This window comes from Carettochelys insculpta, chromosome 2 (assembly GCF_033958435.1).
Source record: "Carettochelys insculpta isolate YL-2023 chromosome 2, ASM3395843v1, whole genome shotgun sequence".
NCBI classification, from domain to species: domain Eukaryota; kingdom Metazoa; phylum Chordata; order Testudines; family Carettochelyidae; genus Carettochelys; species Carettochelys insculpta.
In genome coordinates, this window is record NC_134138.1 from 150279881 (window position 1) to 150304231 (window position 24351).

The 24351-nt window shown below is 41.7% G+C and overlaps 1 protein-coding gene across 1 annotated transcript in view; it reads left to right on the forward strand.

Annotated features, from left to right (window-relative positions):
• The window catches only part of CTNND2 (catenin delta 2), a 747444-nt gene that overhangs the window by 236630 nt on the left and 486463 nt on the right, over positions 1–24351 (forward strand). The window contains exon 5 of the mRNA XM_074985959.1: positions 14263–14824. Within this exon, the coding sequence (XP_074842060.1) occupies positions 14263–14824 (562 nt within the window). The remainder of the gene's footprint in view (positions 1–14262; positions 14825–24351) is intronic.

Below are 24351 nucleotides of genomic sequence, written 5' to 3' on the forward strand. Positions count from 1 at the left end.
ATTTTGTGTGACCAGATAAATGGTGGTATCTTAAGGTGTTGTGCATGGTATAAACTAAATAAGTAAAATGCCCCTCTCTGGCCTACGCAATTTTACGTAATCACTTCTACTGTTTCCCTGTCGATACCTTTGCCTCCAGGGAATCTTCAGACATGCTGTTAGTCAATTTTACAGCTCACTCCTGCTCTGTTAAAGTCAATGACAGGTATTACTGCTGACTGAAAAATAGGAACTAGGTTTTCCCTTAATTTTTTTTTTTCACATAGAACACTAGATATCTTTGTTTTTCAAGGTCTGTCTGATACTCCTTGTCCCAGGCATAGCTGAAACACTATGTTAAATACCGTATGAAACAGAAACATGCATGTGTAGTAAAACAACACTGTTCTAGATACTGCTAACAGATAGTACCCAGGCCCCTATTAATATACTGGACATAATGTTGTTTATTGTAGATGTTTGATAACGGAAATATTTACTGTACTCCTGCTATAGACATTAGAAATCAGCCCTTCATGTCATTCCCAAGGAGCCAAATCACCAGAAGTTATTGAGAGTCTGGTGTAGTCACCTATCAGCGTTTTACTTCCAAGCACCTACAGTGTGTGGATTAGAATTTTGTATGAAATATATATGTAGGGCTCGGTGTACCAAAGCAAATCTGGTACCTCTCATGGGAACAAAAGAACAGAATCTTACTTTTCTTGTTGTTCAAAATTACAATAGTTTGAAGTAGCTTTAGTTATTTTGATGATATGTAGTTTCTCTGAGCTTTAGCCCTCAAACCTTTTCATTGAGACCCCAGGTGGTCTGTTGTTTGCCTAACGATCTAGATGTGTAACTCTGCACAGATAGCTGGGGACAGGCATTTTTGTTGGTCAGTTTGTTCTAATAGAGTTTTGTCATCAGCTTCCATAAGTCTTCTCTTTGCTAGAATTACACATAATCTCATGAGCAAGTAATATGACTGTACTGTTGTTTCACTAGTTTGGGGTCAACTTAATGTTTTTTAGGCCATGTCAACATTGTCACTTTATTGTGCTGCATCTTTCTCATTCAGGGAAGTGAAAAAACAACCCCCTGAGCTTCGCAAGTTACAGTGCTCCAAAGTACCAGTGTAAATAGTTCCCCAGTGCTGCAAGCTACTCCCGTCATTCAGGTTGTTTATATAGAGCCATGGGAGACCATGCTTCAGCACTCATACTGTAGCCAAAATTCCCTATAATGCACTGCTGCAGCAGCACTTAAGTGTTTTAAGGGCAGATTTAGCCTTTGTTGTAATTGTTGTTCAACTAGAACGGGGGTCTGCAACCCCCAGCACAGGTGCCAAGAGTGGCACACGAGCCGATTTTCATCAGTCCGCAAGGTGGGAGTTCAGCAGCACCCCTCCTTCCCCATTCAGCCGAGAGCTTGCTCAAAGCCATGTCACTTGTGGATTAACAAAAGACCAGCTAATGCTACCAACCAGCAGCCAAATGGTAAAGCTCTGCATTTTAATTCATTTATTAATGAAGCTGTTGTAAGTAGGACTATTAGTGACTTTAAAATGTATCACTGGCACATGGACCATACATAGATGTCAAATTTGAGCACTCCGCCTCAGAAAGGTTGCTGACCCCTGAACTAGTAATATATAACTAAAATAAGCCTTGAGCACATAGGATTTTCAACACTTTGATTTGTATACCAAATTACTCCTCTGCACTACATTTTGAGCAGCACTTATCTTAGGGTTGGTCTACACTAGACCTTACAGTCAACCCTAGGTATGCAATTCTATCTACGGCAATTGTGTAACTGGAATTGACATAGCTGCAGTTCACTGTAAGGGCTATCCTCATTCAGGGAGATTGACAGGAACATTTCTCCCATAGATCTCCCTTAATCCTCGCAAGAGCAGGAGTACAGAGGGTCGACTGTGGACCCCAGAGACATGGATTTCATGTGCCTTTACCAGACACGTGAAATCAGACTCTGGGAGATTGATGCTAAATGGCTGATACCATGTTTTGTGTAGACATACCCTTTTGTTGTGATGTTTTCATTCCGTTGTCCTTGATTCTGAGATACAATCCTACAAGCTTGGTTGGTTGTCTGAAAATCAACTTGCACGCATCACTACGGGTATTTAGCTGTGTGACTAATACTTAAATGATCTCAACCATTGAGTCCAAACCAATACCCAGGAATTTCAATGGGCATACAAAGCTCTGTGGGCCACCTGATACCAGTATCAACACCTACCTTTCTTTCTTGCCTGTCTAAATATGGTACAGAAAGTTCTTCTTCGAGTGCTTGTTCACATCCGTTCCAATATAGGTGTGTGTATGCCACATAAGCCAGGGAACCCCCTGGAGGGGCCTCAGTGTATGGCGCTATAGATGACCCTGCTGATCTGCCCATCCTTCAGTTCCTTCTTACCGACCATAGTGGTGTTGGAATGTTACTTGCTTGATCTGCCTTAGCTTAGCTTCACTTAGTTGTTGAAAATAGTTGACAGTTTAGTAGTTTAGTGGTTAATAGTGATAGTTTTAATAGTAGATTGAAGGTATTTTTTCTACCATCCGCCTTAGGCAGTGGACTGTGCCACAAACCCAAGGCATGTGGGTCCTCCTGCACAGCTGGGCCCAACAGCTGTCCCCACCACTCCTGACTTTGTTGTCAGGGGGAAGTTGCTTCTCTGCTGAGGCATGATAGAGGAGGTTCCTCAGGAGTTGAGGAGAAAATTTTCCACAATTCCAAAAGCTCATTCCGTGGTGACAGCCCAGGGTCCCTAGTGGATTCAGTTCTGGAAGAACTGGCTAATGTACAGCTTTCCCTGATTCACCTTGGTCCATAAGTTCATCCTTAAGATCAAAAGAGTTGGAGACAGGCTGATCCTGTTGGCACCAGCCTGGCCACACTGGCACTGTTTCACGACACTCCTGGAGCTATCTGCGGACTTGTCTGTTTAGCTGTCCCTTTACCTGGACTTAATTACGCAGGATGATGGGCACATCCTGCACCCAGACCTCAGGTTAGTGCACCTAGTGGCATGGATGTTCCATGGCTGAACTCTGTGGAGCTCTAATGCTCCATTAAGGTTCAGGTAATCCTGTTGGGCAGCAGGAGGCCTTCCACTGGAGCCACATACCTCGCTAAGTGGAAAAAGTTCTTGTGTTGTTGCAAGCACTACAAGGTAGTCCCCGCTCAGGCTTCCATTCCCTATCTTCCGTTACAGTCCCCTAGCAGCCATTTCAACGTTTAACCCCGGGGAGGGTGCTTCCTCAGTTTTTGTAGCCTTTCTGATGAGGCACTTCCTTAAAGGCTTGGGAACATCTTTCCCTCAGATCAGACTCCTGCTCCTTGCATGGGACCTTAATCTGGTCCTGTCCAAGTCGATACACCAACCCTATGAGGCTCTAGCAATGTGCACACGCCTCCCTTTTTCGGAAGGTAGGCATCCTAGTAACTATCATGTCCACTAGAAGGGTCTTCGAGCACTCACATCCAAGTTACCGCAAACTGTTTTTCACAGGGACATGGTACCACTTAGACCTCACCCATCCTTCCTCCTTAAAGTGGTGTCACAGTTTCATCTGTCGGTATATCATTCTCTGTGTTTCCTACCCAAAGCTGCATACTAATGTAGGCAGAGCTGCTGCATTCTTTGGATGTGCATAGGGCACTTGCCTTTACATTGACCACACAAAGCCCATTAGAAAATCATCACAGCTCTTTGTGGTGGTCACAGACCACATGAAGGGCCCCTGGTCTCTTCTCAGTGCATCTCTCATGGATTACCAGTTGCATCCATAAGTGCTACGAACTGGTGGGTACTCCATCACTGGAACTTACTGCACATTCCACAAGGGCCTTGGCCTCCTCTATGGCTTTCTTAGCCCAGCCTATTCAGGACATATGCAGAGGCAGCTACCTATTCCTCTGTTCAGACAGTCACCATCTCATTGATCATCAGGCCTGCAACAGTGCTGCTCTGGGCAGGGCGGCCCTGCAATTTCTGGAGCACTGACTCTGACCCCAGCTGCTGGGTAGTAGCTTGGGATTCACATGAATTGGAAACCATGTGAATAAGCACTCAAAACAGAAAAGGAAGTTACTAATCTCTCATTATTGCTGTTTGAGATGTGTTCACATCCATTCCAATACCCACTCTCCTTCCCTTCTCTTGAAGTAGATGGCAAGATGGAACCGAGGGAGTGCTGGGTCATATATATAGTGACATATACCAGCACTCTGAAATTGGCATGGGCGTGAGCAACACATCTTGAAGAACTGCTTGCTCTTGTCCATTCAGTGTAGGTATCTGTGCTCACCACCTGCATCGGTGCTGGAAGGCTTTTCCCTTGGCTCTACCCATAGGGAGAGTTTGTTCAGGCACCCTCTGAGGTGATATATGCACCACACAATCAAGGGCACCTCTGCCCACCGTCCACTCTTGGTTCCTTCTTGACATGAGTGATGGTGTTTGGAACTTGGTTGACTCAGCATTAGATTTCACTCCCTTTTCCAGTTTGTTGGACTCTGTTTTTCTCTGCAAATAGTTCTCAGTATTAGTTTACTGTTAAAAGTTAGTTTTATAGTGTAGGTAGTGTCCATTGGGACTTAGCCTTAGGTCAGTGCATGCCTTGGTTTGTGGTTTTAAGTTGTGTTACAATTGACCCATGCGAGTTAGTAACCTCTACTGCAACTGTTTGCAGAGTTTGCAGAGAGGCACACATTAATGATAAGTGCCACATTTGCAAATTGTTTAAGCCTTGCACTAAAAAGGAGAGGGACATATGTCTCAAGGCTCTCCTAATGGAATTCGCCATGGCTCCAGTGCATGACCAGTCAGACTTGGTGTTGAACACCAGCTGACCTCTAGGGCCCCTTCAGAGCAATGTTCTCCCTCTCCCTCTCTTGCTTCTTCCCAGAATAGCGTCGAACAGCTCCAGGAGCCACAGAGCTTGCAGCCCAATTCAGTCCCCTGCAGGATCCAGGGCTGCAGAGGACTCCAGGTGAGGTGCAGATCAGCAAAGGCATGAGAGCTGCTCCCTCCCTCCCCGTTTGGATGGTGCTTGCAGGACTGGTACTCATGCAGCCTGAGCGTCATTTGTGGGAAAGGTTGCTGACACCCCAACACTGCTCCTGACCCTAATATCACTGTCCGGCTCCAGATATCCCATGGCATGTTTATGAGGAGCTCAGAGATTGGTGGTCCCACTCTGCATTGCCGCCCTGGTCTTCAGCCAATCAGAACAGCTCCCATAGCCACTTGTGAGCCCACTGTGTGCTGGCTGGCCACCTGTGCGGGTCTCCCAGCAGTCAGCATTCCAAAGGGAGTTTTCACACCACTCCTTTGTGTCCTGGGCACTGGCTTTCTTGGCAGGTGCATGGTACCGCAATGACACGAGTCTTAATTCCTGGTCTGACACTACACACTCGGTCTGCCTGGCCTCAGACCAGATCCTGGAGCCTCCCACTCAAGCACCTCACCTGATGCCTTTGGTATCACCAGTGGGTTCCGAGACTGCTCAGTGGCCACAGGCCTGGCCATCCCAATGGTACTGTTGAAACACATGGGGGTTCCCCATGCCATCCCAAGTACTGTGAGCAATAGCCAGCATATTGATGGTACAGTTGGCCTCCTCCACTCAGTGTCCTCTGGCAAAAGGTGTCTTGAGGGCTGCCATCCCACAGGTGCAACAGGACTTAGAAGCACAGCCTTCAGCCTCCCCAGGTTCTGAAGAGGTCCCTCTTGTACAGGCCTCCTCTTCCTCTTCCTCACCTGATGAGGGCATTATGAGGTACCCTCCAGTGATGCCTCAGGACAATGCCTGGGCTCACTAGGAGTTCCTTATGATGGTGTCTGCCAACCTGAATTATGAGGCAGAGAAACTGGGAGGCAGGGACCCAAGGATACTCTCTTTGGTGTGCTTAGACAGGCAGCCCCAGCAAGGCTGGCCTTAGCCCTCCATGAGAGGGTGGCCAATATACCTAATGCCCTGTTGCAGCCCTCCTCCTCTATTCCCGCCCCCATTTACAAGTGGGCAAAGCGCTAGTACTTTATCCCTGCCAAAGGACACCAGTATTTTTACTCCCACCCCATCCCAAATTCCCTGGCAGTGGGAGCTGTCAACCACCAAGAAAGGCTAGGTTAGACCCCAAAAAATAAATATTGGTAAAGACTTGGCTCATCTTGGTTCAGTCTTTTACAACATTCACTCAGTTGTCAGTTTTGAGGATTGTACTTGATTTGGTGGTTTTGTCTCCTTTCTGTTTGGTTTTATGAGAAGCAGTCCCATTTTCCTGGCACAGCCAAGTCTTTATGTTCCTTTAAGTTATCATAAGATATAGCAGTATAATAAATTTTCTGGTCCTAGCTGTCATTGTTGAGGATGAGCTCTTGATCAAAAAGACAAACTATCTAAAATGTATAGTAGATATTTATGACAGTAATCAGTTTGCCCCTTAACTTTCTGTTAGTTGAGTAAGGAGTCCCTAAAAATTGACAGCTTTGAGTCTTTCACTACAAGGCATGGTTTCTAATCAGGCAACCTTTCTCATTACTTATCTCTGAGTCCTCTCCAGTTTATCTGCATCTTCCTTGAATTATGGGCACGTGAACTGGACATGACATCCCAGCAGTGGTCACACCAGTGCCAAATACAGAAGTAAAATTATGTGTCTGCTCCCACTTGTGATTCCTGTTTATGCACCTGAAAATCACATTCGCTCTTGTGAACACAGCATCACACTGGCTGCTCATGTTCAGATGATTCTCCCACAAGTGCTCCCAGTCCATTTTCAGAGTAATAAATTCTCAGGCAGAAGTCTAGGGTGTCTGCAGGTGTTTCCCTGCAGGTGTCTCCCACATTCTTTGTTTCCTACACGTATACATTTAAATTTAGTCATATTAAAATACATATTGTTACCTTGCTTCCTGTTTGCCAATCTATTTAGATTGCTCTGTATCAGTGAGTTGTCCTGTTCATTATTTATTATTCCCTCAATTTTACTGTTGTCTGCAAACTTTCTTAGGGATGATTTTATGTGTTGTTCCAGTTCATTGATAAAAATGTTTAATAGTCTAAATCCAAGAACAGATCCCTGCAGGCCCCCATTAGAAACAAACCTGCTTAATGGTGATTCTGTGTTTACAATTACATTTGAGATGCATCAGATACTAACTTTTAATCTATTTAACGTGTGCCTCGTTAATTTTATATCATCTGTTGTTTCTGGTTTTTTTTAATCAACATATCTTTTGGTAAGAAGTCAGCCACCTGACAGAAATCTAAGTACATTACATGAGTACTATTTCTTTATCATTCAAACCTTAATCTCATCAAAAAAGATTTCAGGTTAGTTTGACAGGAACAATTCCCCTGAAAGCCAGACTGATTGACATTAATTATATTACCTTTATTTAGTTGTTTCTTAGTTGAGTCCCATATCAGCTGTTCCTTTAATTTGATAGGCCTTTAATTCAGTTGGTCATCCTGTTTATATTTTCTAAATATTGCACAACATGAGCTTTCTTTCCAGCCTTCTGGAACTTCCCCACTGTTCCTTATTCAATATCAACATGGATGCTTCAGCCAGCATCTTAACTTGCGATCTTGAGTGTTAAAAGAGCTATCTGGACTTGCATGCAAATTTAGAAATATCTCACTTTAGTAGATGCTGTCTATCCTCCTTCTGAGATGATGATGAAATGCAAAGAATCATCATCATCGTCATCATCACCATCATTGAGACTTTTTCTTTTATTCCTTAAATATAAAGCTGAATTTCAGTTCTGTGATGGTCAGAAACCTTCATCTAATTTATAGCCTAAACTTGTTAATGACCAGTTTATGTCTGTTTGTTCTTGTCCAAGCAATGGCCCTTTCCTTAAATTAAGTCCTTTCCCTCTCTGGTTATCCTTCCCATGTATTTATAGAAAGCATTCATATCTTCCTTCATCTTTCGTTTTTTTAGGCCAAACAAACCAAGTTCCTGAAATCTCCCCAGCTTATAAACAATTCTTGGTGTAAATTCATATGTGCTTGAACTTACACTAGTAAATGTCATGCCATTTCTATTACTCCAGATTTAATGCTATCCAAATTATGTAGGACATTCCCATCCTTCATATTGACAATAATCCCCCAACTTTGTCATCAATAAATTTTATTAGCACACTGTCACTTTCCATGCCATGATTATTAGTGAAAATGTTAAGAGATTGGGCCGAAGATTGACCCTTGAGAAACTCTATGAGCATGGCTTGTAATAGCCCCCGCCCCACTTTAATCTGTTCCTTACCAAAATTTAATATTTATATTAATCTTTATCTCCAATTTATCATTTCCAATGTGGAACTGTATCAGAGGTGTCACTGAAATAAAGGTAGAGAAGGTTTGTTGAATTGTCAGTTATCTTCTCAAAGAGATCAGGTTGATCTAGCACAGTCTACTCTTTCATGTTGTATTTTATGCCATTTGCCACTTACCTCTATATCCTTAACTATTCTCTCTCACAAAAATTTGTCCAAGACTTTGCATAGAAGTGAGGTGGAATGTCTAGGTCTTTAGTTTCCATGAGCCATTTTTTGTCCCTTAAATTTATTTTCTCTCTATTTTTCAAAGCATAGGGTATGACCTCTGAATTTATGTTTTCCTTAAACAGTCTTTAAGTGGGGTTACAATGTCATGTGCCAATTTCTTTAATATTTTTGGATGGAGGTTACCCACACTCCATTATTTGGTCTCATAAAGCTGTTTTGTTTCCTGCTTGGATATGTTCATTTTTTACCTACTTATCCTTGTTCCTATTAATCACCCAGCCACTACCTCCAAGTACCTTATTACAAACTGAGGCAAAGTATTCATTTACCTGTTGAGCTGTGCCTAGATTATCTTGAATCTTTACCCTAGTCTCAGTGCTTTGTGGTCTTACTTCTTTCTCTCTGTAACATTCCCCAGCCTATAACCTAGACCATTGAACTACTGTGTTCCCTAACTCTAGCATGGGGTGCCTTTTGCACTGCTTTTCCCATGTAAGGAGCTACGCCCGTCCTACTCACACACAACGGCTATGTCTACACGTGAAGCCAACATCGAAATAGGCTATTTCGATGAATAACGTCTACACGTCCTCCAGGGCTGGCAACGTCGATGTTCAACTTCGACGTTGCGCGGCACCACATCGAAATAGGCGCTGCGAGGGAACGTCTACACGTCAAAGTAGCACACATCAAAATAGGGATGCCAGGCACAGCTGCAGACAGGGTCACAGGGCGGACTCAACAGCAAGCCGCTCCCTTAAAGGGCCCCTCCCAGACACAGTTGCACTAAACAACACAAGATACACAGAGCTGACAACTGGTTGCAGACCCTGTGCCTGCAGCATAGATCCTCAGCTGCCGCAGAAGAAGCCAGAAGCCCTGGGCTAAGGGCTGCTGCCCACGGTGACCATAGAGCCCCGCAGGGGCTCGAGAGAGAGCATCTCTCAACCCCCCAGCTGATGGCCGCCATGGAGGACCCAGCAATCGACGTTGCGGGACGCGGATCGTCTACACGGTCCCTACTTCGACGTTGAACGTCGAAGTAGGGCGCTATTCCTATCTCCTCATGAGGTTAGCGACTTCAACGTCTCGCCACCTAACGTCGAAGTTAACTTCGAAATAACGCCCGACGCGTGTAGACGCGACGGGCGCTATTTCGAAGTTGGTGCCGCTACTTCGAAGTAGCATGCACGTGTAGACGCAGCTAACCACTAGCATATAAAATGGCTCCCAGATCTTTACATTTATGGTCCCCCAGCCATTCATAAATAAAGAGCAACTGCTGCATATACAGGCCTTGCACTCAAATACACTACTAAATAGTGCAAGTTCATAGAGAGTCTGTTACTCCAACACTCCGGAAGGATTGTGTGTGTCAGCCTTGCTATCTCAAGAGAAATTCCCTTATCACTTCAATCCAAACATACTGAATGCAGGTAAAACAATAAAATGAGTTTATTATCTAGGAAAAGACAGATTTTAAGTGATTTACAAGCAACAAGGTATAACCGTCAGAGTTGGTTACAAAAGAAGTACACAGATTTAAATGCAAGTTAATTGCTAAACTGTACCAAGGCTAATAGGTTTAAAAACAAAAGGGTTTCTGTCACCTAAAAGCTTTCAGCAATCTGTATGAACCAGAAGAGTCCTTGCCAGGACAACCCCTCACCTCCTTCAGTGATGCTTCCTTCAGTCTTTAAAGCATTTTTGCTGCCTTGAGTAGAAATGAGAAAGAGAGGTAATTTCCATGTAGGGAGTTCTTCATTCTTACACCTTTTCCGCTCTTTGAGGATTATTCCTCAGTGGAGGCTAGACAAAATGATTCTCTGTATACGTAAGATTTGAAACATCTTTCACGTGAATTGTGGGGGTTTTTTGTTTACGCTCTAGCCTGTTGGTGAATGATTGTTTCAGCAGTTAATGTTCTTAACTATGCTCAGTCCTCTGTTTTCCCAAAAGAGTTACTTTATGGGTGTACCTCAGTATTACAACATATTTAAATAACAAACATACAGTAAAATCTCACAGCTCCATACACAATGTTGACAAACACATTTTAACAGGACAGTGATATTCAGTAGAGCATGAGTTTTCAAATGATACCTCAGTAAACATACTTTGCCCAAAATATCTGTTAACCATGTAAAGATGTGCACTTTAGTCCAGGATGTGACATACGACACAGCATGTCATACCTACCACTAGCATTACCAGTAGACTTCAGAGGTCTAATCAATTTTAGAGTAAAATCTATTGTCCTGACTCCAGGAAGGCATCAGACATCCTCTTATCCACTTATTCCTTGAAGGAATGTGCTTTTGATTCTTCTGAGTATTGAATCCAAATGAGGATTGTCTGTCTTCCTTGGGCATTAGAGAACACTTTGTGGACAAGCTTGATTTTCATATAGATTGGACCAAGCTGCCATCCACACTGTCCTATAATTTCTTTGGTTCCCTTAGATCCGCTGGATTTTGAAAGTTATCCTCCACAGTTTACACATTCAAGATCTCATATTGATTGTAAAATCTAGAGCTATGGAAAGATTGAAACTGTACTTTTGCTAGATACAGTAATGCAAATACAGCTGCAGTTTGGACTTCCTACTCTGTTTAAGCCGTTATGGAGTATAATCCAGAATGAAACTAGTTTTTAAGGTCTTTGATATAGTATATATGCTTCTTGGCCATATATTTCTGATTTTTTTCATATTAGTTTTATAATGGGGTGGTTGTTTGACCAAAATAATAGACATATTTGTGGATTTATTTTTAATGTTGTGGTCTTCTAACTTGATGGTTTTCAACCAGTGGGCTGTGAGAACTGTCAAAGTCTGCCATGTAAATTTCATCAGTGTACCCTCCGCACAATTCTTTGCAGAGCGAATAGGAGGTGGGAATTAATGAAATTTAATGTCACACGTAGGTGACCCTGCACCAGGTGACCTCTGCAAAGACCTGAGGGGAGGGAAAATTATCCCACCCTGGGCATCTGGCCATGGGTTAAGCGGCAAGGTTGCCTGATTCCCAGCTGGTGCAGGGTTTGGTCACTTCCCCTTGCGGAGGCTTTGCAAAGCAGCTGTGGGAGGGAAATTGATGACCCTGCACCAGCTGGGACTCAGGAAGCCTTGCTGCTGGAACCTCCAGCTGGTGCTATTTATCAATTCTCCCTCCCACTCCTCTTGCGCCCCCCCCCCCCCCCCGTGGTTCTGCAAAGAGTGGGGGAGGGAAAACTGACCAGCCGTGGTTCAAGGGGGTTGGCAGGGAGAGGAAACTGCCCCCACAAGTAATCAAGTAACTGTTGACATTTTCAGCTGTTACTGATGTCATGGCAGGCTTTCACACAAGGGAAAAAGTGGGATTGTTTGTGTCATTGAAGTGTGCCGTGTTACTGAAAAGTTTGGGAGCCACTGTCTAACTGATGTCAGCCAGTGAGACTGCACAATTTCAGTATAGGTAGCACGTAACAGATCCTTAGTTATTATCCCTGCTGTTCATTGGGGTTTTCAATGGGGAATTGATTGCAGTATTTTCCCTGTGGTTTCAGTAGTTTTCACGAGTCCATATCTTGGATTTTTAGTTAATAAAACAGTTTTCTGGTCATTTGAAATCCATGACACTTTGATTTTATTAATTCCCTTGTGAAAGGCCTCCATGTTCAGGGCGCCTTAGGAGCTCTATTATTAACTTCTGAGTGTACTACCTTCCTCAAGTTAGTACAAAACTGACAAGTCCTTTAGAAAGCATGATTTGTGCAATAATAGTACTTTTAACCCCTTATTAACAATGCCAGTAAGTAAAGCACACACAATCAGGGAGGAGCACCAGCTATAAAAGGGAAGTAAAAATAATAAGAGATTGTGCTGAAGAGGAGGTCACAGACAATGCAAGTTTACAACAACTTGTACTGATCATCTGATATTCCTTTCTTCCTACATTGAGCCAAATTCACCCAGGAAATAATTTACTGGAATTAAGCTGAAATAAATAGAGGTGTATAGAAGTGATAAATCGCCCATTCCCTTTTATTTCATTTGTTTTTTCATACAGGATGGTATTTAAAACAAGCAATCTCCACCCAGTGTACTGACAAAGTAATACATGTACAAAGCAATACATTTTTGGAAGTTCATCATTATAGCATTTTGTATTTTTTCATGTATTAAAATTATGTGTAGTATTTTTGAAAACCTGTCCCTTTTCTAAACACAATTTGGACTGAAGGATTAAAAAATCCAAAAAGCATGCATTTGAATGTTTTAAATTGCACTATCAACCTTCAGGATTTGGAATGCTGTCTAAGGTTTCAAATAATCCTCCGCATTAGCAGGGAAAAAAGAGGGGAGATACATCTGAAACTAGAATGCCTTGCAATGGAATGCTCAGCTATCTCTCACTCTAGGGTGCCTTTATTAGAGGATGTAATGTTACCAGATTAACAGCCACAGATGATCTCTTGAGCCTAAGATCCCTGATAAAAATTGGAATGCTGTCTATGGGTAGAGATAAGAGTGTGCATTGTAGTCCTTGCTGTTCCAGAAGGAGCTAAGATACATAATTGAAATTTTTAACAGGGAGCATCTGCTGAGTTTTCTCCTCTCTCTAAATTACAGGATTTAAGGAAAACTTTGTGGTGCACTCCATATTCCTAGGAAGCTCTAAGATGTCCTGTGCCGAAGTGTCTGACAAAGTACTGTTTTCATTCGAATGCAAATGTCTTTTTTCTTTCTGGATGGGATTCAGGGAAAGTACCCACCCCTTTTACAGCTCCTCCCCTGCCCTCCTTTTCTTTTATGCTTTGTAAATAAATAAGAAGCAATGCCTTTCTCTCTGAAGACACAGCTGCAGGGGGTTCTGAAAAGGAGAGAGAGAGAATACACACAGTCACTCAGAGAGAGGGAGAGAGAGAGATGTGAAGCTGGGTTTTCCTGGGCTAGGAAGGGTGACATTTTTGTTCTGTTTTTTTTTTTTTCATATCTTCGGTTTCAGTTGCAACATTTCTCTGTAAGATGAGGCACAATTCCGTTACAACTGCAGGAGTCTGATTTGCCTACATCCCTTTTTAGAGTGAATTTCATTATTTAAATGGAAGACTCCAGTCTGTGTGCTGCCAGCAGCAGCAGCAGATTCTGAGGAGTATGTTGTCTTGGCTGGTCTGGTGTCAGAACAAGGATGTTAATTGCTTTTTCAATGCAGAAAGTTTGTCAACTATAAATGCCTTTAAAAGTCAAGTGGGTTTTTTAGTGAGCCAACATGGGGAATGTGCACAAAATTAATGTTTGTAATGCTATCGTTTAGAAAAATCTTCAGACTAAATGTTTTGTTGGATAAACTAAATATGTTTAAGGAGACAATATTGTTCAATAACAATTTTCAGCAGTTGTATAAAAATAAAATAAGCATTAAACCAGATATGAGCTTGAATGGTAAAGGGGATGTTTTACTGATTTGGACTTGAATGCTGAATTCATTTCTCCTACAGGACAAAAATGTTTTAGCAGATTAGTCCTTTAATCCTAAAGGCATTTGGTGCAAATCTTATTAAGGTCATAAAGGGGGTTTTGTTTGGTTTCTTTTATTAATATTATTTCTTGTCCCTGTAACGCTGAATTCTCTATAGCAAAGGGGTTAAATTTTGCAAGGCTGGATTTAAAATATACTGTACTCCTTCCCTGTTTTTCTTTTCTGGCTCTCTCTTTCTGACGGATCTGCTTTATTTCCTCGGTACAGGGCACAAGTCGAGCAGCCCATTTAGCTGGATCTGAACCTTCTCAATCACATGCTGCTTCTCAGTCAAGAGAGTCCTTTGTGCCAAGCCATGGGAGCGCGTTCCATTTGCCTGATTCCCAGCATTCTTCAACACTTTATTACTCCAGCTCCACGCTGCCAGCCCAGAGAGTGAGCTCCCCGCTGTCCATGCAGCAGGTGGGCTCTCCAACCAAGCTCCAGCGGGTGGGTTCAGCATCAGAGAGCTCTGGATACAGCACCACACAACGGGTGTCTTCTCCCAAGCAGTCTCCAAGCCGGCTAGCCAAGTCTTATAGCACCAGCTCACCAATCAATATTGTTGTGTCTTCAGCTGGACTTTCTCCTTCCCCAATTCGTGTGACGTCTCCACCCACTATCCAGTCTAATATTTCCTCCTCTCCTATACATCAGCTAAGCTCCTCCATTGGCACTTATGCTACTCTGTCTCCTACCAAACGGCTTGTCCACACATCAGATCAGTACAGCAAGCATTCCCAGGAACTATATGCCACGGCTACCCTACAGAGACCTGGCACTCTGGCAGGTAAGTGAAGCCAATTTCTCATCTTTAACTCCTTGGTACTTTGTTAGTTATATGCATGAGCAATTTGGTTTAGTGTTAGTATGGGTTTATATTTGGCTTGCATTATTACAGTTACATGAATAAGCAAGGAAAAAGTAATTTGGCAATTGTGAGCTCTAAATGTGTCATGTTTTAAAACCTGTTTTTAAATGTGTCTGTTACAAGCAATGTATAGCAGCAGCTGCATATCAGACAATTAAATTAATTGATATTAAGGGGTTAGGAAGATTAAAGAATTTGAAGGGTCTTTTTGAAAAGTATGGCATAAGTGAGAAGCAGTTTCAGTTGGCAGGCTGTGAAGCTTATAAAAACACTCCTCTTTACTCATATTGATTATCTGAGCTTTTAAATATTAGGTAAATCTTTTGGTGAGAATGTTAAGGGAGTTCTGATATTAAACACTGATAGCCTGTTGTTTTGTTTTTGTTTTGTTTATTTTGTAACCACGAAGTACTGATCATTGCCTCACAGTAATTTATTTCTTTACCTTAAAAAAGCCTCACATAGGAGCATGGCCTTTCCTTGAATTGATGTGATTAACTATATTTGACATTGTCTGTACTACTTCTAAGAAAAATTTAAAATATGCTGGATTGCACTGAATTATAGGTGAGGGGTGTGTGGTATTCACCATGCACTGAGGAACAAGCAGGAATCACCATTTTCATTTCTCCAAGAAGCAGAAACTTTAAGCCCAGCCCTGAAATTGAGAGGATAATGTTTGTCTTCTAAATCACCTAACTACAGATCTGAACCTCTTTCAGTGATGAATTTCTGCTCTCTCTAAAAATCATTTGAGTTTCATTGCTATAGTAACAGCGACTGTGCTCATATGTTCTCGTCTGACATAAATAGATAAATTTTAAGACTAAAAGGATACATCAAAGGATTTGCTGTCTATATCAGTCAGCTTACCCAAATGGCCTTTTGCAGCTGATCCCCCCCCAAACCTCCTACTCCACCACCACAAAAAAGAAGAAGAAGGAAAAAAAAACAAGGCAGTTTGAGCATTATGGTATCCAAAAATTAGATTAAATTAAATGACTGCTAAGAAGATAGTCACAGCTTCTTCTGTTTTCCTAAAAGTTATTTTGAAAGTATCTTGTAAAGCAAATAAGTCAAAGGAGTCGAACTAGCAAACGAATCAGAGTTTATCATATTTAGTGTCTTCTTTAGTGTAACTTTCATCAGCAGGCTTAGCTGAATGAGGTACAAAGAGAGAATTTTGAACAAATTGTCCTCTACTGCCGTCAAATACTCTTTATTCCTTTCAGAGATAATGCAGTATTATTATTAGAAAGACAATGTGGGTCAAGTAATATCTTTTATTGTATCAACTTGAGTTGGTGAGAGAGACAAGTGTTTGAGCTTACAAAGAGCTCTTCTTCAGGTGGTATTATGTTTAGCGTTTATAAGAATTTATATGTGCACACTTCTTGAAAGTCTCAATCTCTCCCCACAAGTCTCAAGAACATAGTGTTCGGCCCAATGTATAAAACAGAGTGTCATAAAATATTGTTACAAATGTGTTGAAACTTTCCAATATTTTGTAGTTTAGGCTGTGTTTCATTTTTATGAAGTGAGAAAATTGCTCTCTAAAATTTAAATAAGTATGGAAAAAATTGTCAATGTCAGCAGGTCAAAGGACAAATTTTGTTTAAAATTGTTTTTGTGTGTCTGATCATCAAGATTCTTATGGCTTTCGTATTATTTACAACCAATCCATAGAGCAGAGATGTTCAGAAGAAGTCTCTTATTTCCTCTTACTCACCTTAACAGCTAATGAGCTTTCTATTGTCCTAACCATCCCTGGGTGATGAAGGCATCTTCTATAGCCTGTCAACACAGTTCCTTTGTTGGCCAGATAGTTTGCTACAAGAGCAATCAGGCACTCCAACCCTCAGGGTCTGAGCCTGGCTACCTTCAGAGAGAGAACACTTATGGCCCTGGCTCACCAAGGTACATCATTGCACTTCTTTCTGGTACCAAATATTGATAAGCCAGTAGTGGTGATAAATATACGTAGTGAAGTGTTTCTTGTACACCTTATTCTCAAAATGTTGGAATTAAAAGATGCCGATGCCTATATTTATCTTAGAATTTTTAATAATACATTTTCATTTATGCTTGCCAGATCTAAACACAGGTCTTAAAAACAAGGGGATTCTGGACCTACAGTATCGTAAAGTGGAAAAGGACATTTTTAAAATGAATAGATTATCAAGCCTTAAAGGTAGCTGTCAAGTGAGCAAATGGGTTTGTCTCTCCCCTTCCCCCATCAGTTTTCTTCTTCATGATGTGTATAGAAAGCCCAATTTGATGTGTATTGCTGCTTTGTATTTACAGACGTACAGGAAGACAGAATTGTGGCTTGTAAACTAGTGAAAATATGTCTCAAGAAATCAAAAACTGGGCAAAGCTTTTTTTTTTTTTAAATTGTAACAGTTAAATCCAATGACAAAGACTGTTTAACACTTGACAGGAATAGCTTGGTTAAAAATAAAAGAGTACCACCTCCTCAACTAACATCTCAGGGTTCACACTGTACAACCCTCTAATGACCCGGGAGTGTACTAACCAAAGCAGACTTGACATTTTTGTTTTGTTTTGTTTTTATTTTATAAATAGACTTCTTTATGGGAGGAGCAGAGGAGCTGTTAGTCCTTATTTGTAAAAAGTATTAAAAATTAGCAATCTTCTTTAAAAAATGATATAAAGGTCACCTTTAAGAGGTTGGCAAGGCCTTCTTAGTGCATAGAACTGTCTCTTTTTATTCCTTGTTCACTGCCAGCATTCACAGGATATGGTGTATCCATGCCAGAGGAATCCTTACATTAGCAAACTATTTATTGATAGCAGATCTCTTGATTTGTCATGTGGTTCGGATCCCTTTGTGTAAGCTGTTTTCTGGGCATCATTGTCTTTGTAAGTACCATCTGACAGAAGGAATTTGCTTGCTATCATGTGTCTGAGAATAAAGCCTTATGTCAGTTCTTGGTCAGAGGCCTTTTATGCTGAACAGGTACTTTCTGCTTTTGATTTCTGATTCTACCATTGAAATGTTTGTTGTGTCAGTTCTTCTAGGTTTTGCAGTGTCACATGCAGTGTTTGTTGAAAGGCTTTTTGTACTGATGCTTCTGTGTTTCTTATGGAGTTTGCTTTGATGGAATTAACTTAAAGCTGATAAATTAATTTGTTTCACTGTAGATTTGCGATATGGGCAAAACACATGGGGCCCACTTTGCTTAATATGAAATTGTTATTGTAGGTATATACTATCAGCTCTAAGTTTATAACTCCAATATAAGCTGTAAAATAAGATGCATCTTTTGCAGAAATCCATATTCATGCAAATTACTGTGAATACAAATAAATTCCAGTAGTATTAACTAACTTGTTTATTGATGAAAACTAGTCCTTTTGAAGGTGAACCAAGAACAAATGGTGTTAGAGAATATTGAGATAAGTGAGAAACCTGTACATTTTACATATGCATTAAAGTTGAATTTTTAGGTTGGAACTAAAATATTTTCATACACGCTAGAGGTACCATTATTCAAGATCAGAGTTCACTACCAAGGCAGCATAGAATAAAACAAAAAAAGCTACAAAGAGTGTTTAGTTTTAATTAGAGATGTGCAGTGCACATTTACCCATTGTCCCTGAGTGTGACTGTGGTAGTTTGCATGCAACGTACAGTAAACTCTCTTTTATCCGGTATTCGTTCAACCAGAATTCTCAGATAAGCGGCACAAACATGCCACTTTCCCCTGGCTCCATCACTGCTGGAGTTCCCCCAGTCCCAGCTTGCTTCCAAGAGCTGCCAACATTCCTCTGCAGTTCAGCTGGCTTCCCAGCCCTGGCACTGAAGGCTTCCCAGCCCCGGTAGCTTCCCAGCATTCCACCAGCTCCAGCAGCTTGCTGGTGTTCCCCCAGGCTGGCCCCAGTAGCGTTACTCCAACCTTGGCTTGTCAGCATTGCCCCGGCAGCATTCCCCCAGCTCTGGCACTGCTGGCTTCCTGGCCCTGGCAGCGTGCCGGCATTACCCCAAACCTGGTGGCTTGCCCACATTCCCCCACACCTCAGCCAGCTTCCCAGCCCTGGTGCTGATGGCTTCCTGAGTCCAGTGGCTTCCGAGCACTCCTCCAGCCCTGGCAGCTTGCCAGTGTTTCCCCAGCCTGGCCGTAGAGAAATTACCTCAGCCCTGGACCAACACCGTTGCCCCAGCCCCGGCAGCATTACCCTGACCCTGGTGTTTCCAGGTTCCTGGGCTGGGCAACTTGCCAGTGTGGCCCCAGGAATGCTGGCTTCCTGGCCCCGGCAGCTTGCTGGCATTCCCCCAGCCAAGGCCTCAGACAGCATCCTGCCCCTGGTGCAGCTGGTTTCCTGCTGGCATTCCCCCGGCCCCAGCTGGCTTCCCGATGTCAGAGCTCCCAGTGTTCCCCAGCCTCATCCCTGCCAGCGTTACCCTGGTCCCATTCAGGGATCCCGTGGCTTTGCCTTCCCTGAGCCTTGTTTGTGCCTCCATAGCTGCTCTCCATTAACCAGCGTATTTGCATATCTGGCAACCGCCTGTTCCTGGGGTTGCCGGACATGAAAGAGTTTACTGTAGTATGTTGGCAAAAATACAGTTCACACAGAGTTTAATAAATTCATTTATCTCAAAGTATAAAAAGTGACAGCTCTTAAATGGACCTTAAATAGACAGTTTTATCATCAATTAAGATGAGCATTTAAAATATATAGGCACATATGCGCTATGTTAGTTAATTGACTCCCCTGGTACTAAGAAATGTTTTTGATTCCGTTAGGATGAACTCTTGCATGAGAGCTTGAGTCTAGATTCTGTTCTGGGGCAAATCACATTATAGATTCTCACGGTTGTGCAGCAAAGCTCTGTGAATAAGCAGAGTCCTGAAAATCTAGCTGAGTCATTCGTGACTATAGCTCAGTTCATGCTCTGGAAGAAGATTCCAGATTTCAAAGCCAGCAATACCAATTGTTCAACCAATAATAGTCATCACTGTGTCTAGGACTGAATTAAAGATTATGATGTTGGTGCTCGTTGATGCCTCATTTTGTATGTCAAACACAGAATAAAATCATAGAATTCTAGGGCTGGAGGGGACCTCAGGAGGTCATCTAGTCCAGCCCACTGCCTAAAAGGAGGATCTACCACCCCAACTAAATCATCCCAGCCATGTCTATGGCTACGTCTACACGTGAAGCCTACATCGACATAGCTTATTTCAATGTAGCAACATCGAAATAGGCTATTTCGATGAGTAACGTCTACACGTCCTCCAGGGCTGGCAACATCGATGTTCAACTTCGACGTTGCGCGGCACCACAGTACTAGCCCTAGAATTGATCCTTGGCGCACTCCACTTGAAACTGACTGCCAACCAGACACTGAGCCATTGACCACTATCTATTGGGCCCGTCCATCAAGCCAGTTTTCTACCCATCTTACAATCCATGTATCCAATCCATACTTCCTTAACTTATGGGCATGAATGTTTTGAGAAACTGTATCAAAAGCTTTGCTAAAGTCAAGGTGTATCACATCCATTGACTTCCCCATATCCACAGAGACAGTTACCTCTTCATAGAAGCTGATCAGATGGGTCAGGCATGACTTGCCACTGGTGAATCCATGTGAACTATTCTTGATCACTTTCCCCTCTTTAAGTTCTCCAAAATGGATTCCTTGAGGAGCCCTTCCATGATTTTTCAGGGGACTGTAGTAAGGCTGACCAGCCTATAGTTCCCTGCATTGTTGTGCTTTCATTTTTTTAAAATACAGGCTCTATATTTGCCTTTTTCCAATCATTCATGACCTCTCATGATCTCCACGAGTTTTCAAAGATAATAGCCAAAGGTTCTGCAATGACATCTGCCAATTCCCTCAATACCCTTGGAAGTATTAATTCCAGACCCATGGATTTGTGTGCATCTAGCTTTTCTAAATAGCTCTTAACACATTCTTTTCCCACCGAGGGCTGTCCACTTCCTTCTCATACTACATTGCCTAGTGCCATAGTTGGGGAGCTGACCTTGTCCATGAAGACTGAGGCAAAAAAAGCTTAGAGTACTTCAGCCTGTACCACATCATCTGTCACCAAGTTACCTCCCTCCTCCAGTAGTGGCTCCACACTCTCTCTGGTAATCCTCTTATTGCTAACACGCCTGTAGAAACACTTCTTGTTGCTTTTCACATTCCTTGCTAGCTGCAGTTCCAGTTGTGCTTTTGCTTTTGCTTTCTGATTATCTTCCAGTGTTCTCCAGCCATATCTTTATACTCCTCCTCAGTCCTCTGTCCAAGTTTCCACTTCTTATATGCATCCCTTTTGAGTTTAAGCTCGCCAAGGATTTCCCTTGGAAGCCAAGCCTACTATATTTGCTTTTCTTACTGCACATGAGGATGGTTTGTTCCTGTGTCTTTAGTGAGACCTGTTTAAAATACTGCCATTTCTCCTGAATTCCTTTCCCCTTCGTATTAGCTTCCCAGGGGATCCTGCCCATCAGTTCTCTCAGGGAACTGAAGTCTGCTCTTCTGAAATCAAAGGTCTGTATTTTACTGCTCACCATCCTTCCTTTCGTCAGAATCCTGAAATAGGAACAGAATAATTCCTTAAAATGAGTTGAACAAAGATTTCATCTTGATCAGGGCTAACATGGTATCAAGAATGTCCATTTTATATTATACAGGAAAAAAATATATAGTTTAAAAAAACCTTCCTTCAATGGGCAATTTTTCCATATTTGCCCATTTATTCATCAGCTTCTGAAGTGCCTGTCACTGGTCACAGACACATGATGCTAGTCTAGATAAACCACTGCTCTGATCCAGTATAACAATACTAATATCCATGCTGAACCTAGAACACCAGGGACTTAAATAATCTGAAATGTTCTACCATATTGGATTATTCCAGGCAAAAAAAATATTAAAAAAATATTACCAACAAAAAAGTTCAAATATTATGTAGTTCCAGTTCTGGACTTGCTCTCAAGTTTATCATAATGTATCCCAACCTAGCTACATTCCGAAACAGAACATTAAGCTATCGCAGTATTTGGAAGAACAGTGGATGCATGTTCTCTAAGTGAAAGAAGCAGTACCTTTTTTGTAGAAGAAGAGGAGCCGGTATTCCACTGGCTCCCTGCTGCAGGGTTGCTGGTAACCCCCACGCCTTCTGTCTGGGGTTCCCATGGCTTGTGTTGCCGAGGTGCTGGTACAAAAAAAGCACTGGAAAGGAGTATTACACAACTGCTTTCCAGTTCTATGGTTCTTCCTGGGCTGTATGATGTCACTCATAACGATGATGTGCCCGTATGTAAAAGGTAATCAGTGGCATGCTGGATATTTCACTCTTATGCAGGTATTAGTCCTAACATTTTTATTCAGTTGTGCTCATATATACATGGTATTAAAACAGTACAAAGAAAAGGCATTTGTCTTATGTATCACAATAAATAATAACAAATATGTTGTATAATTTATATATTCATGTGGATAAGTGTGTCTTATTATTGGGAACCTTAACATACTGGTCTGCTAGAAATCTCTCTTTTTCAAGATATTAGGGCCCTAACTAGCTCCCTTCCCCACCTCTGAGTTCCATGATATCTCTTTGTACTCCCTTGCACACATACATCCTTGTGATGACATGGGTGCCTAACCTTCCCATTGAAGAGCATTGGAGGAAAAGGCCTCTTATTCACTACTGAGTGCTATATCAGGCCTTTAGTGTCTATTGATTTTGGATGAGAAATATATATTTACCAAATACCACATGTATTAAAAGGGAAATAAAAACCATTCTTGAGTGCTGTGCTGTGCTGTGCTGTCTACGTGTGCTGAAACTGAAAACTTTTATACTATCACACATGAAAATACATGCGTACAGCCATTTCATGTGTAGCTTCTCAGTTCTGGAACTATCTTTTCAGCAGAACTAAAGCTGGTGTAAGAATCGGGTTTAGTGCTGCATTGTGCTAAAATCATCCTCTTTTAGGGAAACGACTAATCCTAAAGAGGATCCAGCACTGAGCATAAAACACTCTTACTACTGTGGTAGGCTACAGGTTCCCACTATCATGTTTTAGTCCCTGTATATAAGTGTTTTTGTTTGTTTGTTTTCCTTTTTTGTTAGTTTGGAGATTTACAAAATGACTCCCTCATAAAAATTTCTGAAAAATGCATGTAATGTATTAACTAAAGAAACAGTCTCTCCATAGATTAAATTGTTCCTTGTCTGTTGAAATTACATCCTTAGATATTTCTGTGATCAGCAACACCTTTGCTTTTTCAGTCAAAAGAAGTAAAAGAAATTCATAGCCCAAAATCAGAGGTCTCAACCATGGATAGAGCCATATAAAAATATGACAGTATTTTTTCCAAGTGGTTTCCTTGACTCCTTCCTATTTTCCTAGATGTCCCTGTTTAAACATTATTATTTTCTGCCAGGATTGGTTATTCTTGTATTTATTTTTATTATAGTAATAATTTTCTGTTTCTAGTGCTCTTTAATTCTAGGACAGAAGGTTTATGCACTGATTTGTTTTTGTTTTTTGTTTTTCCTTTCGTTTTTTGGGTTTTTTGGTGCTATTTTGCCATGCATACTGTTCTTTTCTCTGTGTTTGAGACTTCCCTTTTAGTAAGTAAGGCAAAACACAAGGCTATTTTGTGGTCTCCAATAATGTGTCTTCATTAGTTTACTTGTCAGAGAGCATTCAGAAACTTAAAATTTGGCCTCCTTTCCATAGCTTCTAGTGCCAAGTTGTTTCATTCCCAATATAAATGGTTTTTCACCCCCTTGGGAAGTAGAAATCCTGAGGTTGGACCCAAAGATGATGACAGTACAAAACACTATAGTTGCACAACCTTGCTGATTTTGTTTCTCATATTTTATCACCTATTCTCTTCCTTTCTTTTCCTTTAATAATTATTATATACTATTTTTATAGTGGTGCTTTGGGATTTCAACCAAGAACAGGCCCCCTCTGTCTTACTTACAAACATATTACATGGGACACTGGCTACCGTGAAATCTTACAATTTAAATAAGAAAAAAAAAGAGTTTGGGGGTAAGGGTTTTTACATAAAAAGGGTGAAAAAATGTTAGGGTTTTTAGGGAATGGATTGGCTGAACAGAGGGGAAAGTGAAGGAGAGGTGTCAGCTGAACAGGAGCCATATATAGCAATGGGGTGGAGCTGAAATGAAGAAATTGAGATGGGGAGCATGGAGGGAGTTGGAGTAAATGACCAACAAGCAGAAGGAAGAGACTGACCAGAATAAAAAAAATATTCACAGCTACTGATGACATCATCAGAGTCCAAAGCAGGTCCCTACTTGATCTGCTTTTCTCTGCTCTTGCTGGCTGGTTTCTTTCAGCTGTTTCTTTTGTCCTCAAGCTCACATCACCTCAAGAAGGGGTGAGGCTACATGGGCCTTGGTATCCTAAGGGCGGGGTGTCCCCTG